This window comes from Tarenaya hassleriana, unplaced genomic scaffold (genome assembly GCF_000463585.1).
Source record: "Tarenaya hassleriana unplaced genomic scaffold, ASM46358v1 Cleome26, whole genome shotgun sequence".
Lineage (NCBI taxonomy): Eukaryota > Viridiplantae > Streptophyta > Magnoliopsida > Brassicales > Cleomaceae > Tarenaya > Tarenaya hassleriana.
In genome coordinates, this window is record NW_010965869.1 from 1,833,427 (window position 1) to 1,849,580 (window position 16,154).

General features: G+C 38.5%; 2 protein-coding genes and 1 long non-coding RNA gene across 4 annotated transcripts; all 3 read right to left on the reverse strand.

Annotated features, from left to right (window-relative positions):
• Positions 1 to 5,425: 5,425 nt before the first annotated feature.
• LOC104816949 lies at positions 5,426 to 9,766 on the reverse strand. Of its 2 annotated transcripts, XR_772438.2 has the most exons (6): positions 8,998 to 9,766; positions 8,688 to 8,802; positions 6,839 to 6,934; positions 6,266 to 6,649; positions 5,953 to 6,067; positions 5,426 to 5,758 (listed from the first exon to the last, which is right to left on the reverse strand). It is a non-coding gene; the product is annotated as an uncharacterized LOC104816949 (long non-coding RNA). The 2 variants fall into 2 exon arrangements; XR_772437.2 differs by having other exon boundaries at positions 8,688 to 9,766.
• A 1,973-nt stretch (positions 9,767 to 11,739) lies between these two features.
• LOC104816950 (AB hydrolase superfamily protein YfhM-like) lies at positions 11,740 to 12,394 on the reverse strand. The gene has a single exon (XM_010545995.1). The coding sequence runs from the start codon at positions 12,269 to 12,271 to the stop codon at positions 11,936 to 11,938; it is 336 nt and encodes a 111-aa protein (XP_010544297.1). The 5' UTR covers positions 12,272 to 12,394; the 3' UTR covers positions 11,740 to 11,935.
• Positions 12,395 to 12,889: 495 nt separating this feature from the next.
• LOC104816952 (bifunctional epoxide hydrolase 2-like) lies at positions 12,890 to 14,579 on the reverse strand. Its single transcript, XM_010545996.1, has 3 exons — positions 14,022 to 14,579; positions 13,392 to 13,633; positions 12,890 to 13,305 (listed from the first exon to the last, which is right to left on the reverse strand). Exons 1-3 carry the CDS (start codon positions 14,511 to 14,513, stop codon positions 13,059 to 13,061), a joined length of 981 nt encoding a protein of 326 aa, XP_010544298.1. The 5' UTR covers positions 14,514 to 14,579; the 3' UTR covers positions 12,890 to 13,058.
• Between the last annotated feature and the right edge of the window lie 1,575 nt (positions 14,580 to 16,154).

The following is a 16,154-nucleotide window of genomic DNA, read 5'->3' on the forward strand; positions in this document are numbered from 1 at the left end:
ATGTATGTATATGCATATGTATATATACATATATATGTGTTTATATATGTATATGTATATATAAATATATTTGTTTGTATGTATATGTATATATATTTGTATATATATGTGTATGTTTTTTTATTTTGTATATATATTTATATTTTTATTTGTATATAGATATGAATATATATGTATATATATATATATTGCTGTTTATTTATTTTATTTTTATTTTTTTTAAATCGATTTTTTTCTTTTTTTTTCGGAATTTTTTTAAAAATCCGACGTGACATGCTGATGTGGCAAAAAATCTATGTGGCGTGTCACGTCAGTCGCCACGTGGCGTACCACATCAGCGTTTAACGGACACTTAACACCGTTTTCGGATTGTGTAGGAAATTGCAGTTAAATTGGGTAGTTCGTGTATCAATTTGGCACATTTGATAATTTAGTGTAGTTTTTTGTCAAATTAAAAATTCGTGTATGAAAAGGTCACATTTTACAAAGTCGGTGTAGGAAAATGTCATTTTCCCTTAATTATATTCCTATACTATATATCATATTGTTATTTTTTTGGAAAAAATATTAATCATCGTATGAGCTGTCCTTCGCGTAGTTGGAACATTCATTTTGACGAGATAGTCAAAGAGTTTGGCTTTACTCAAAACAAAGACGAGCCGTGTGTCGACCACAACTCTAGTGGGATCACAGTTATATTCTTTTCCTATACATAGATGACATTCTATTCATCGGAAACGATATTCCTACTCTGTAAGATATTAAATCTTGGCTAGGAAATTGTTTCTCGATAAAAGACCTTAGAGAAACGACATATATTCTTGGAATTAAGATCTGTCGGGACAGATAATGTCAGCTAATTGGCCTTTGCCAAAATATATATATCGACAAGATCTTGAAACGGTTCAAGATGGATATCTCTAAGAAAGGTCTCTTGCCGATGAATCCTGACATTTGTCTTCGCAAGACATCGGAGTTAATATATCCGGATGAGCGTGACCGTATGACTTGTATTCCTTACGCTTCGGCTACAGGATCGATCATGTAGGTGATGTTGTGTACTAGGCAAGATGTGTCATTTGCGTTGAGTATATGACTAGTCGTTATCAATCGTTATGAGTCGTACTGAACAAGAACATCCTAAAATACTTGCGAAGGACTAAGGATGCTTTCTTGGTTTATAGAGAATTGGACACACCATTGGTTGTAAAGGGTTACACCGATGTCAGTTTTCAATCTAATAAAGATGATTTTAAATCACAGTTTGGTTTCATGTTTGTCCTAAACGCGGTGTCAACTCTTGGATAAGTTTCAAACAGGCAATTGTTACTGATTCTACGGTAGAAGATAGTATATCGCAGCTTCCGAAGTTGTAAAGGAGGCCGTTTTTGGATTCGAAATTTTTTTTTATCAAGATCTTGTGCTATTTCCTTGTATTGTTGATTGGTCGAGTTCTAGAATAATACTATTTTTAGTACCCTTGTTTAATAATTAAAATACAATCAAACAAGAATATTGTTTACACATTTTTTTTTTCTAATTTAATGTTTTAAATCTTTATAATGTACACATATTTTAACCATCAATTTTTTATTGTATTGTTTTTGTAATATAAGAAACTTTTAACGGACATTCTAAGCAAAAAATTTCAAATATAGGAATTTTGTTTAAATATCTTATTGTTAAATAGAAGAGGTAATATATTCAAGTTTTGCTCCCAATAATAGTTAAATATCTGGAATAAATTAGTAAAATAAACTGTTAATTGAATGATCGAATTAACTGGAAAATTATGATTTTAACTGGATAAAAAAAGGACACAGTGGTCATTTCAATAAAAAAAGGTGAATTCAGATGTGGTTTAACATGAATTTGTTTTTTGTTTTATTTATAAATAATATTAAATATGGCAACTCAGGACAAGCAGTAAAATCATATCTCAAGAACAAGAAATACAACACACTATCTTTGTACACGGGCTTGACCAATCTCTTGTTGATATTTTAAAATAAATGATTGATTGGTTTTAATCTCTTATGAATTCATGTACACATGCGTTATAAGTATGGCGGAGGAGTAAAACGTCTGTAAAAAGACATGTCGTGAATTGTTTAAAGTGTTATGATTTGTCAGAAAAGGTTACGTACGATTTAGAACGTGAAAAATGATATCATAACATTTTACCAAAAAAAAAATGATATCATAACAATCGGGCTGTAGCTCGAATAAATGGGCGGGTAATTCGTTTTTTCTGAACAATGATGATTGGATTTCACAATCAGGCTGTAGCTCGAATAAACGAGCGGATAACCCACTTTTTCATAGTAATAATACTCGGATGCCATAATCGGGTTATAACTCGAAAAAAACGAGCGGGTAGTCTGTTTTTTCTGAGTAACCGTTTGAGCGAAAAATCGCAACCGGTCGACGAAAACTTCCGAGTTTGTGTTTATAAACACACTAGAAGCTATATAACACGAGTAAGAACAAGAAGAACATAAAAACACGGATTTATGATGTGGCACCGGTAACCCGTGTATAGTATACGGGTTGTGCCACATAGACAAATAGTAATAAAATAATAATGCGGAAACAAAAATACGAAATCCAAAAACATTTTTAAACAAACCAGAGTAAGCAGCAGAAAATACAACAGGCGATTAGTATCGCAAAATAACACATGTCCGAATAGTTATAATTTAACCGTACAAAATGCGGGAAATACAAGTCCTGTAATCCAAAATGTAAATCCCGTACATGATGCTGCCTCTCTCAGGTCGTCGTCTGCCGGATGCGCTAGGCGTAATCCTCGTGATCTGAAAAATATAAACCACGAGGGCTAAGCACAACTGCTTAGTGAGTAGTCCGGGTTGAACCCGGAAATCCCGTTCCCAACGAGAACGGTACAGTCCATGGGTGTTACTGATTCAATTCTTTCTTCCATAAAAATACATGCAATAAGTAAAACACAGTAAGCACGTAAATAACAATCACAATCACGCCCGTATGGAGTCCACCATAGGGCTTAGCCGTATACCCTGGTCAAGTCCATGACCAAGGGCGAATCCACGCCCGTCACTCGCGTGACGTTGGCCATCACATCGCATGCGATCGTGCGCGTCTCCTGCGCCTGTCACTCTCGTGACTACCGATGTCAAGTCCATGACACAACGGAAATACAATCATATCCGTATGGAGTCCACCATAGGGTCCAGCCATATACCCTAGTCAAGTCCATGACTAGGTGCGAGTCCACGCCCGTCAAATCCATGACGTTGGCCGTCGTGTCGCACACGACTAAAACGCGTCTCAAACGCCCGTCAAGTCCATGACGGTGATGGTTGAGTCCACAACCATCCACAAACACAATCACGCTTAACTCGTACGCACGAGCAAGCTACACACATGGCACACAACGTGCAACATCCCCATACTACAACCATACGTATCACGGTATCCGGTCCCTACCGAGCTACCGTTTAACGCCATGCAAATTCTACCCGCATACAATCACACAACGATCACTCGTATTTCGATATCGCACATCTCACTACGCTACGCAACGTTCTGGCGAAAACTCGGTTCGATTGATCCCAATCATGAAGTCTTGTTCTTTGGTGGGGGTTTGGTTTGTCCATGGTCAAGTCGAGTCAGACCCGGGTCAATCCCGTTGGCCGTTTCTTTTTTTCCGGTCGAAATCAGATTTTTCTCCCATTTTTCTCGGAGCCCGGTCCGGCGGACCAAATTCTGGTCAGTCGGACCAGTCTTCTTTCTTCCCTGGTCCGCTCCGTCTCTTGGTCAGTCGATCCGAGAGAGAAAACAAGCCTGGTCCGGCGGACCATGATTGGTCAGCCCCGGACCAGCCTGTTCTTCCCCTCTCTCGGTCTGGTTCTTGGCCAGGCAGTGCGTGATTTGTCGGAGTACGTCTGGTCCGGCGGACCAGGACTGGTAAGCCCCGGACCAGGCGTGTATTTTCTCGGTCCGGTCTGTCTCTCTTCTGGTCAGGCGGTGTACATTTCCTCGGAGGTCTGGCGGACCAGGCCGTGTTTTTCTCTTGGTCCGACTTTCTTCCCTTGGTCCGGCTGACTTCGTGCGTAATATTCCAGTCTCGGTCTGGAGCTAACCATGCGTGGTCCGGCGGACCGGGACTGGAACATTCTTCTCTCTCGCGATTCCTCCGATTCTGTTTCGATTTTTCTCTCCCGAATCGATTCAGAGTTGCTTCCAAATGCTACTAAAACACAGTTTGACATCCCTAAACATGTTCTAAACCTCAAACACGCAATGAAATCTCGATTTGGACCATCACACATTGAAAACAAGCTCTCACAAATCCAACTCAAGCCACTCACCTTGTTCTTGAGGTTGTCCGAGCTTGTGTGCGTCCTCTGCTTCTCCTTACGCCGTGAACACCTTCAGGGCACGTCTAGGGACGTTCCCCCTTGCTTCCCCGAGCTCCTCTTGCCCTGGTTCGTCGCCTTTCTCTCCCTCTCTCCCTCTTTCTCTACTTCCTCTGTTTTGCCCGAGAATGGCTAAGGCAGATGAATGAGAGCTGTTTATGGCATGCGAGAGGGGTCAAATGGGCTCGAGCCCAGGCCCATAGGCGAGCCTGCAACACCCTCGAGGCGTAGGAGGCGACTGGGCGGCAAGTGGGCCCCGGAATCCGACAAATTCCGCGTTCCAAGGTGGCAACAGCGCAAGTTGCGTTCTGTCGATTCCCGGTCCGCCGGACCAACCTCCTGGTCCGCCGGACCGGACACACTTTTATTTTTTTTTTCGAATTTCTTCTCCAGTCCACGCTGTCCAGTCCGAGTCCACCTGAGCAGGTTGGTCCGCCCCGGACCAAATCTTGGTCCAGCGGACCAACCCTTTTTTTTTTTTTTTTCCTTTTTCTTCATTCTTTCTCGGTCCTTTCCGCCCGTGACGATCCTCGTGCCTCTCCCCGGCATTGTACCATCACTTTTTGGTGATTTCGTGATATCTCTATTTAATTATTCATTTTTAAATAATTAAATATTCGAATCGGGTTTCGGGGTATTACATATGACAAGATCTAAGTGATTTTGTGAGTTTATGAGAAATTTAAGTATGTTCTTGAACATAGTTTTTCTGAAGAAAACTATATGCAAAGGTTTATTTATTTTCGGTTAAACAAGATTCTATTTGATAATTATTGAAAGGGTACACCGAAATCATTGTCGCTTCATTGTATCTCAAAAGTGTATTCCTATAATCTCAATTACTCGGTAGAGATCGAATAACGCTTTTAGGAAAGTGTTCGTCATATTTTGAAGTCATATCCGGTCTCTATTGTTTCATATGTGTTTTGATAGGTTGAAGACGAGATTATCAGATCAAATTGAAGTCATCATCTTATCGGGTACGCAAGTGTTTACATATTCTTTTATTTTATCCAACATCTCGTATATCTATTACACCTTGAAAACAACCACAAGCTACAAACCGGCATATATACCAGACAATTTAACCGGTGGTTTAATAAAACGGAGTCGGTTTTCAGAACTTGTTGATGAAGTCGTGCTGATGTGATGAAGAATATCGTCCGGTTTTTTCCTGGTTAATCCAATTAGCCACTCCCCACCGGTGGCTCGAGAAATGGTACTCTTCTTTGAATTGAGGACCGTTGATATATTCCTTCACGTTGGGCTTGTGCTAAACCAGATCTAGATCGCCCACTATGAATTTTATCAGTACAATGATCTTGCTCCCTATCCATGGCCCTAGTAGCTCATAGTTCCTGACCATTCGTCCATCCCAAAAACCATTACAATATACATATACGACCTTTGAACATAATTGCTAAGAGTGTAAGCGTTTTCTTTTACGGTGGTAGAGTAAGCAGAAGGCATATGTGGCATGCTTATGCTGACATGGATAAAATTCACGTGAATGTAACAGATTGCAAAAGAATCAAGAATAAGCAGTTAATACCTTTTTGGCTATAAAAGGATCTAGATACTTGAAGGTAAAAAAATACTCGTATAAGATACAGTTTTTCACAAGAGATCAAAGGCTTCTGAAGGGTTTTTCAAGAAGCTGAATACTCCTGCAAGAAGAAGAAGAACACGTTAGTTCTTTAGAGCAGAGAAAGCTAAGTTCTAGTCTTTGATTATGTTTGCTTATTGCAGTGTGTATGTTGAGGAATCAGATTGTATTCCTGGGTGAAAATCTGTGTAAAAGGAAACCCAAAATCTAGTGAGATTGATCTAGGGCTAAAGCCCTGCCGAGACGTAGGTTCACTCACATCGAGTGATCCGAACTCGTATATCTCTGTCCAAAGGGTATGTGCGTGTGGTTCTCGTTTCTCTGTGCAAGACTAAACATAAATCATCCAAAATACTCAGAATCAACTCTAATCAAACCCTAAATACATTTAATCGGTAACAAGAACAAACCCTAGAATCTGAGTAATAAAGAAACAAGACTTAGGGTTTAGTTACTTATCTCTTTTAGTGCGATTCCTTCTCTGCTGCGTTTTCTATCGAATCTGTGCAGATCGGTGGCTGCGGAGACATCGTCTTTGGTAGAACATCAACTCGAGACTCGTCGCCTCTGGTGGTGTTCGATTCGATCACAACCGAAGTCGAACCTGTAACTGCGATTATCTCTGTCGGCGTTGTTAGCAGGACTGCATTTGAGATTAAAATCTAAGAGAAAGAGAAGAAGGGGGACAGAGACTCCAAAGGGGAAGAAAGAACATTCGTGATTGCAATCTTCGAACAAAGACACGAACTGAGGTTTTCTCTAAATGTTGTGGGCTAGGTTGTGTTTTGGTGGTGGGCTACAGACAGAAGGAACTTGGGCGTGATCCACTTACCGGATCAGTGATAGTTTCTTGGAAAGCAAGAAACGAGGCACGAGGCAGGAGGCAGCAGACAACAGCCAGCAGACAGCAAGTTCAAGACTTCAGAACCTGCAAGGACACCCAGAAAAGTGTTAGCACAGAAAGTCAGAAAAAAAAGAAAAATCAGATTCAAGGGGACAAACCTGTTAGTGCACAGTCGTAGGATTGCGAGGGGAAACACCGGTGAAGGTGGAGCTCGCAAGATATACATAAATAGAAGATAACGACCAGAACATATAAATCAGACTTACTACAGTTTTCAGTGCAGAAAATGGCGACAGTAAGGACAGAGATCGAGAGATTTAACGGCAAAGGTGATTTTATGCTTTGGAAGCAAAAAATGGTTGTGTACTTAGGAAATCTAGGCTTAGATGAAGCCTTGAAACATAATCCTGAATTTCCAGCAGTAATGTCAGAGGGAGAAAAATCTGATATATTGAAAAAGACAAGTCTCGGAGATGAAGTTCTGAGAAGCGTAATCAAGAAACCTACAGCAGCAGACATGTGGAAGATTTTAGAGGAAGAATTCATGGAAAAGGCTCTTCCCGAAAGAATCTATTTGAAGCAAAAATTCTACGGGTTTCGTATGGATGAAAGCAAAAGCACCGCAGACAATATAACAGAGTTTAGAAAGATGATTTCTGACTTGGAGAACATTGAAGTGAAGATTGAAGACGAAGACAAGGCTATCTACTTACTGAACTCATTGCCGACACAATATGAACATGTGAAGGACACTTTGAGGTTTAATAAGAACATTTTGACACTCAAGGATGTGATTAATGCGGCCTATTCTAAGGAACTCGATTTCAAGGCTACAAAAGGCATTTTCAGAATCAAGGAGCGGGTTTAATGGCTAAAGGAAACTTCAGTGGTAACTTTCAGAATCAGGGCAGATTTGACGGAAAACAGAATTCACAGTTTCAGAATAATGGGCAAGCTGGAAATGGTGAGGAGAAGGTCTGTTGGTATTGCAGAAAAAAGGGTCATCTTAAAAAGCAGTGCAGATTGCGGAAAAAACATCTAGAAGGACAACAAAATGCAGGGAATGCACAAACAGTCATCGCAACCGGAAATTTCCTAGACACAGAAGTTCTAACTGTTACTAAGATGGATTCCAAGGATGAATGGATACTAGATTCAGGTTGTGCCTATCACATGACATCAAGAAAGGAAGTACTTTCAGAGTTTAAAGAAATAAACGGTGGAAAAGTGTTAGTAGGTGACAATAACACTTGTGAGGTCACAGGAATAGGATCGGTACAGATTCAAGTGGCGGATGGTTCAAAAAAGAAGCTGTAAGGAAAGTTACAGAATGGATTATACTTCTTACACGGAGTTGCTGTAACAAGTATGACAACAGAAAAATTTGTTCAACTGGATTTTGGGAACAATGGAGAAGTTCAAAGAAATGTTACAATAGCTGAGAAGGCTGATCAACCAAAGTTAGAACAACAGAAAGTTTCTGAAAACTGTGGGAAGGAATCTGAGGGTTTTAAAAAGCTACAAGAGGTAGCGGAACAAGCTAAGCAGCTAGGGATACTAGTTGAGGATAAGCTGCAGAGATTAAATGCGAAAGTGGCAAGAATGGGCAGGTTCAAACAAGCATTGAACCTGTGTAAATTTACAGACTAATCAGTCTGAGAAAACAGGGTTTTAGCAAAAGTTTCTAGATCAATTCATCACTAGGGTCTTCAATTCAAGGTGGAGATTTGTTGAAAGTGACTTGAAGAATGCGTATGTGGCATGACTTATGCTGACATGGATAAACTTCACGTGAATGTAACAGATTGCAAAAGAATCAAGAATAATCAGTTAATACCTTTTTGGCTATAAAAGGGTCCAGATACTTGAAGGTAAAAAAATACTCGTACAAGATACAGTTTTTCACAAGAGATCAAGGGCTTCTGAAGGGTTTTTCAAGAAGCTGAATACTCCTGCAAGAAGAAGAACACGTTAGTTCTTTGGAGCAGAGAAAGCTAAGTTCTAGTCTTTGATTATGTTTGCTTATTGCAGTGTGTGTGTTGAGGAATCAGATTGTATTCCTGGGTGAAAATTTGTGTAAAAGGAAACCCAAAATCTAGTGAGATTGATCTAGGGCTAAAGCCCTGCCGAGACGTAGGTTCACTCACATCGAGTGATCCGAACTCGTATATCTCTGTCCAAAGGGTGTGTGCGTGTGGTTCTCGTTTCTGTGTGCAAGACTAAACATAAATCATCCAAAATACTCAGAATCAACTCTAATCAAACCCTAAATACATTTAATCGGTAAAAAGAACAAACTCTAGAAACTGATTAATAAAGAAACAAGACTTAGGGTTTAGTTACTTATCTCTTTTAGTGTAATTCCTTCTCTGCTGCATTTTCTATCGAATCTGTGCAGATCGGTGGCAGCGGAGACATCGTCTTTGGTAGAACATCAACTCGAGACTCGTCGCCTCTGGTGGTGTTCGATTCGGTCACAACCGAAGTCGAACCTGTAACTGCGATTATCTCCGTCAGCGTTGTTAGCGGGACTGCATCTGAGATTAAAATCTAAGAGAAAGAGAAGAAGGGGGACAGAGACTCCAAAGGGGAAGAAAGAACATTCGTGATTGCAATCTTCGAACAAAGACACGAACTGAGGTTTTCTCTAAGTGTTGTGGGTTGGGTTGTGTTTTGGTGGTGGGCTACAGACAGAAGGAACTTGGGCGTGATCCACTACATAACCAATAAAAGAAGTTCGAACCCAAACCTAAAATCTGCAGATATAGTAATTGTCGCCGTAAAACGTGCGCAACCCGTCAAGTGGATTGACCGCCGGCGACGGATCCCTCGGCCGGAAATTGAACGGCACACTGAGATTGACCAGAGCTTTGACTGTATCAGGCCTAAAGAGACAGAGATACCAAGTCATTAGAGTGTGGAAAATTATGGTGATTGTAAAGAGTGTCAAGAACAAATAATGAAAAACTTCATTTATTCTTGTTAAATATCAAATACATGTATAGGCCTTTAAATACGTTCATGGACAACGTCTACAAAACTACAAATATTATCTTAAAGGCTATATGATATACAATGAATAAGAAAAGTAATCAATAATTAGAATATCCACACTCCATGAAAGAGGTAATGAAGTAATGATGAATGATTTCCAACGGCTACATTGATCTTGATTGGTGCAGATTTTATTTATTCTTGATTTAATTTGGATGATAAGTAATTTTATGTGATATTTTTCCTTCTTTTCTGTTTTGGTATATTTGTTTTCTTCAACATCTCCCTCAAGATTAGCTTAGAGATATGTTGAAAAGCTAATCTTGAAGAGTGAATGCACTAATCCTCCCTTGCGCATGTTATCATCTCCCATGGCGGCTCCTTTGGCTTCCGAGTCCTAATGGGTCCTCCTTTCGATTTTAATTTTCTGTATTAACTCAAGAAGTAGATTAGAACGCACAAGGGAGGCGCCTTAGCACTCCGTTTTGAAGAAACACAATGATTTAAGTTTTGCTAGATCTTTTTCATGAATCTCACGCATATCAAAATAAATTTCATACTCTCGTGCAAACTTACTAACATGATGATCATGATGTCTAAAGTGGTTTTTGTCAAATATAAAGTCATAGTCACCCTCCGTACTTCATTTACTTATTGCTATCAAACTCGGGTCAAACAAATAAGTATTCAGAGATTTAGGGTTTTGTATAATGAAAAAACTAAATCTAAGGTGTTTATTACCCATATCTAGGGATGTTAAACGAGTCGGCTCGGACCAGCTCATTTCGAGCCAGCTCATTTTCAACCCAGCTCGTTAAGTCCATTTTTATTTGGGCCAGAAAATTTCTGGCTCAGCCCAACTCGCTTAGCTCGCAAACCGGTTCATATTTTTCTAAATACTTAAAACAATCATATCAAATTATATAAAATCATATCCAAATGATATATCAACATAAAAAGAACATATCAATACATTCAAATCATACTTATATTCACAATCACAATCTATATACAAAAACTCATTTTCAAATAGATAAAATCATAATTCATCCATGTACAAAAAACTATTTTCAGATCCTAATCCATCCATATACAATTAGACCACCCTAATCCATGTATAAAAAATCATCTTCAAATCTGAATCTATACATAAAAGTTTATCTCCAAATCAAAATATCATACCAACAATATCAACACTTTCAAGTTTCTACGTATTTTTTTTTTTACTCCAGCTCCCGAGCCAGCTCGCGAGCCAGCCGAGCTAGCTCGTTTGGGCTCGGCTCGTGGGGAGCTGGCTCACTCAGCCCATTTTTATTTGGATTCAGATATTCTTGGCTCGACTCGATAGAAAAGGAGCCAACCTCGAGCCGGCTCGCGAGCTCGGCTCGTTTTGACATCCCTACCCATATCCATATGCAACAGTAGTTCCAATTCAGAGATCCATATTTTTCTTGAAGCTCCTTTTGAGCAAGGATATCTTGATGTCTCATTTCCATTTTCGCCTCATGATTTGACTGTCCGATCCCACTTAGAAACCCACAAACATTATATGTGTCATGAAAGTCTATTTGAATAGGACAAAAGAAGAAATTACAAATTAACTTCAGTTTTAAACCACATGAATGTGATTTTCTTTGGTTTAAAATGATACCGAGAGACAGAATATGTTTTGGAATGGTTTGTTTAACCAGCGGAAATGAAGAAAATAATGGTCATCATAGATCTTTGTTCTGATACCATTGTGGAAAATTATGGTGATTGTTAAGAGTGTCAAGAATAAATAATGAAAAACTCCATTTATTTTTCTTGAATATCAAATACATGTATAAGCCATTAAAATAAAATATGGACAACTTCTACAAAACTACAAGTATTATCCTAAAGGCTATATGATATACAATGAATAAGAAAAGTAATCAATTAGAATATCCACACTCCATGAAATATATAATGAGGTAATGATGAATGATTTTCAATGACTAGATTGATCTTAATTAGTGCAAATTTTTATTTATTCTTGATTTAATTTGAATAATAAGTAATTTTATGTGATCTATTTCCTTCTTTCCTTTCTTGGTATATTTGTTTTCTTCAACATACAGAGCCCCAATCGTGACCGACGACGAAGACCCTCTCGTCGTCGTCGGCGGTTACGGCGGAGATGACGGCGACGAGATCTTCGACGATGTGAAAGAGGGAGTAGGAGGATATCTCTGGAGGAGCGTGAGAGTCACCGCATCCGCGGAGGTCAGGAGCCACGGCGCGGAAGCCGAGGGCCGCGAGGCCGGAGATCTGGTGCCGCCATGAATACCACAGCTCGGGGAAGCCATGGATGAGTAGCACGACCACGCGGCCTTCGGGTCCTTTCACTGCCACGTGGATGTCGCCGCCGATCCCTCTCACCGTCCGGTGCTCCACTCCCTCCATCTCCCTCTCTCCCACTGCGAGGTTTTTTCTGATCCAATCACTGTGTCGGCGCCTGTGCGCCGCCGTGTGTCATTTGATAGATAGCATTATAGCAAGATGTGTATTTTACACGTGCTAATTTTTCCCACGCTCATTTAGATTCTAATTTTTTTTAAAAAAACTTTTCGTATAAAATATTCAGTTTTGTGAAAACTGTCACTAAATATACTAATTGAAATTCTATATATGGTGTTGAATGGATGAGGTTTTTATTTTGAGTTTTTGGATTTAGTTTTTGGTTTTTAGATTTTAGTTTTTGGCTTTTGATTTTTATAGATTTGTAAATCCAAAAAAATATAGCTTTTAGTTTTTAGTTCAATTTTTTTCATAAAGTGGTTTTCCTGGTTTTTAGGAAAACCAAATTTAAAAAACTTGATTGATAATTTTTTGAGTTTTTAAAATCCAAAAACTCCCAAAACCTTTTGCCATGCATTAGTTATTTTATCTAAAATATTCAGTTTTGTGCAAAACTGTCACTAAATATTGTATTTCATTTTATTTTTGAAAATCGTGAAATATTACAAGTCAAAGTTAGATACTGTTTCAAATCAACATTTTTTGAATGGCCAAGAAATATAATAATATGATGATATATGTATATATATATATAAATATTGCAATTGAAGTAAGCAGTAAAATCATATATTTAGAAATACAATACCCCATCCTTGTTATAAGAACCGGCATATATACCAGACGGTTCAACCGGTGGTTTAATAAAACCGAGATCGAGATATTGCGTCGGTTTTCAGAACTTGTTGATGAAGTCGGTGATGTGGTGAAGGATCTCGTCCGGTTTCTCTTGGTTAATCCAATGAGCCACTCCCTCCATAATCACCGGCGGCTCCAGCAATGGTACGTCTTCTTTGAATTGAGGACCGTTGATATATTCCTTCATGCCGGGCCTGTGGTAAACGAGATCTAGATCCCCGACTATGAATTTTGTCGGCACAGTGATCTTGCTCCCTATCCATGGCCCTAGTAGCTCATAGTTCCTGACCTCGTCCACCCCAAAAACCATTATAAGATACGATATACAACCTTTGAACATAACTGCTAAGAGTGTAAACAGTTAAGTTACCGGTCGAGATTGCGGTAGAAATTCACTGCTCCCGAGAACCCCGTCTTCTCGAACTTGCTCACGTAATATCGAACATCTTCCTCCGATAGCCAGGACGGTAGAGGGATCGGAGTGTCCGGATGACCCCAAAAGCTTTTATCCTCTGGGATAATAAGCGGGCCGGGCGTACGGAACGTGAAAAACCTCTTCAGTACTCTTTCGGTCCCAACTTCCGCAAACTCTGCTTCTATGGCTCCAGGTTCCTAAAGCCACAACAACACCAAAGCATAGAGTTGGTTGATTATAATCTGTTCATTGAGACCAATATGCTCTGTTTTCTCGTTTTCATTCCCATGAATCCGATCTCTGTCTCCAAGAAAACGTTTGGGATAATGTTTCTTATCTGTGAGATGTGGATACAATCCAATAAGCATTTCTTTAGTTGGTCCATACTGGTTATTCAAAGCAAAATTTAAATAATCTCATCCGTCCAACCACTAAATATAACATCTATACCACAGAAAATACTATAACCATAAACGACATGAGATTCGAATTCTGATAGAGGGAGGATAAAATTCAATTAGTGGATTAAACGATTACAAACAGCGATTTTCTCTACAATCGAAATACCCAGGAAAAAAATCGAACCTGAAATCTGGATATGTAGTAATCGTCGCCGTAGAACGCGCGCAACATTTCAACAGGCTTGACCGCCGGCGATGGATCCGTCGGCTTTAAAGTGAACGGCACACTGAGATTGACCAGAGCTTTCACTTTATCGGGCCTAAAGAGACACAGATACCAAGCCATTACAGCGCCCCAATCGTGACCGACGACGAAGACCTTCTCGTCATCGGAGGCGGTTACGGCGGAGATGACGGCCACCAGATCTCCGACGACCTGCATGGCGGAGTAGGAGGAGATCTCCGGCGGCGCCTGGGAGTCACCGTAGCCACGGAGGTCCAGAGCCACGGCGCGGAAGCCGAGGGCCGCGAGGCCGGAGATCTGGTGCCGCCATGAGTACCACAGCTCCGGGAAGCCGTGGATGAGGAGCACGACGGCGCCGTCATCGGGTCCTTTTACGGCCAAGTGGATGTAGCCGCCTATCCCTCTCACCATCCGGTGCTCCACTCCCTCCATCTCTCTCTCTCTCTCTCTCTCTCTCAGTGAGAGGTTCTTTCTGATCCAGTCACTGTCTGTGCCTGTGCACCGCGTGTGTCATTTGATATATAGTTCGTTGTGTATTTACACGTGCTATTTTTCCCACGTTAATTTAGATTCTATTTTTTTTTAAAAAAAAATTCATATAAAATACTCAATTTTGTGCAAAACTGTCACTAAATATACTAATTGAAATTCTCACAATTAAATATAATTTTTTGGTGAATATTATATTAAAATGAACTATTTAAATCTTTCTAAATTCCAACAGACTTTCTGATACATTAATTATTTAAGAAATTGTTATAGATTTAAATATTTTTATTCTTTGACACATTTCAACATTTGGTATATTTGTTTTTTAATTAAAAAATTTATATATTTTGACATATTTTGCAAAATTAATATATTTTAATGGGATTATCTCTGGAATATAATATATATATATATATATATATATATATATATAAATTTGAAAAATTACGAATTAAAATACATAAAAAAATTTAAACGATATTAAATTCTTACAATCCCATATATATATAATTAGTTTTAATAGATATTCTCTAACAAAACAAAAAATATTATACACAGGGTTTCGTTATTTTTTTTCCTCACGAATTTTATATTATATCAATAATTACACAGACTTATAAAAAATTTCAAACCTATACACATGGTTATGACATTATAATGTTAATTTCATGTTATGTACTTTTCATTTTAGGCTTTTCTAAACCCGAAGGACAATAAATTGACGTCTAGAAAAACAATACTTAGAATATTAATATTTAAATACCATTTTAACGATATTATCGATGATATAATTTGTGTAGATATTATTAATTTATGGATTTAATAATTTCTGTAGAAATTTAACAATATCGTGAAACTTGTGGAGTTAGTAATTCATTTTATTTTTGAAATGGTGAAATGTATCAAGTCAATGTTAGATACCGTTACCCAACAGCTTGTGGAGGAGTCGTCAGCAACTGGATGCAAAGCATTCAGAGGTTGGTGGTCCGATTACTGGTTGGGGAGGAGTTTTCACATGAACTGCCACGGTCCTCTGGAAGATGTAGTTGGACCAAAGGCCCGATGAACTTCCGAATTATCAAAAAAAATATGTTAGATACCGTTTCAAATCAACGTTTTTTGAATGGCTAAGGTTATTAGGTTGCGGTTAGAAAAGTGAAAAATATATAAATTAAATAAAAAGAAAAAAAAAGTGATAGATCTAGACTTATTTACCAACAAATTATTAGAAATAACTTGAAATTATTGCAAATTTCGAATGAGATAACTCAAAATTGAAATAAATAGAAACGAAAAATTCATACGATCGATTCTAAATAAATTTGTGATAAAGCGATGCTGATTATTTTTTTTCTTTAACAACAATAATTATGCAAGAGAATGAGAATCAAAATTAGATAGTTTGATAGAGCCAAGATTAATTTTCTTTTATTTTTTTCTTATTAAGATATATTATTATATTATACTGTATATGATAATTTTGGTTTCTTTTAAATTTTAAAAAATAAAATACTAGTATCTTATTTGTATTTTAAATTTGTGTAATCGAATGTTCGATTATTTTCTAAAGATGAGAACGTGAAA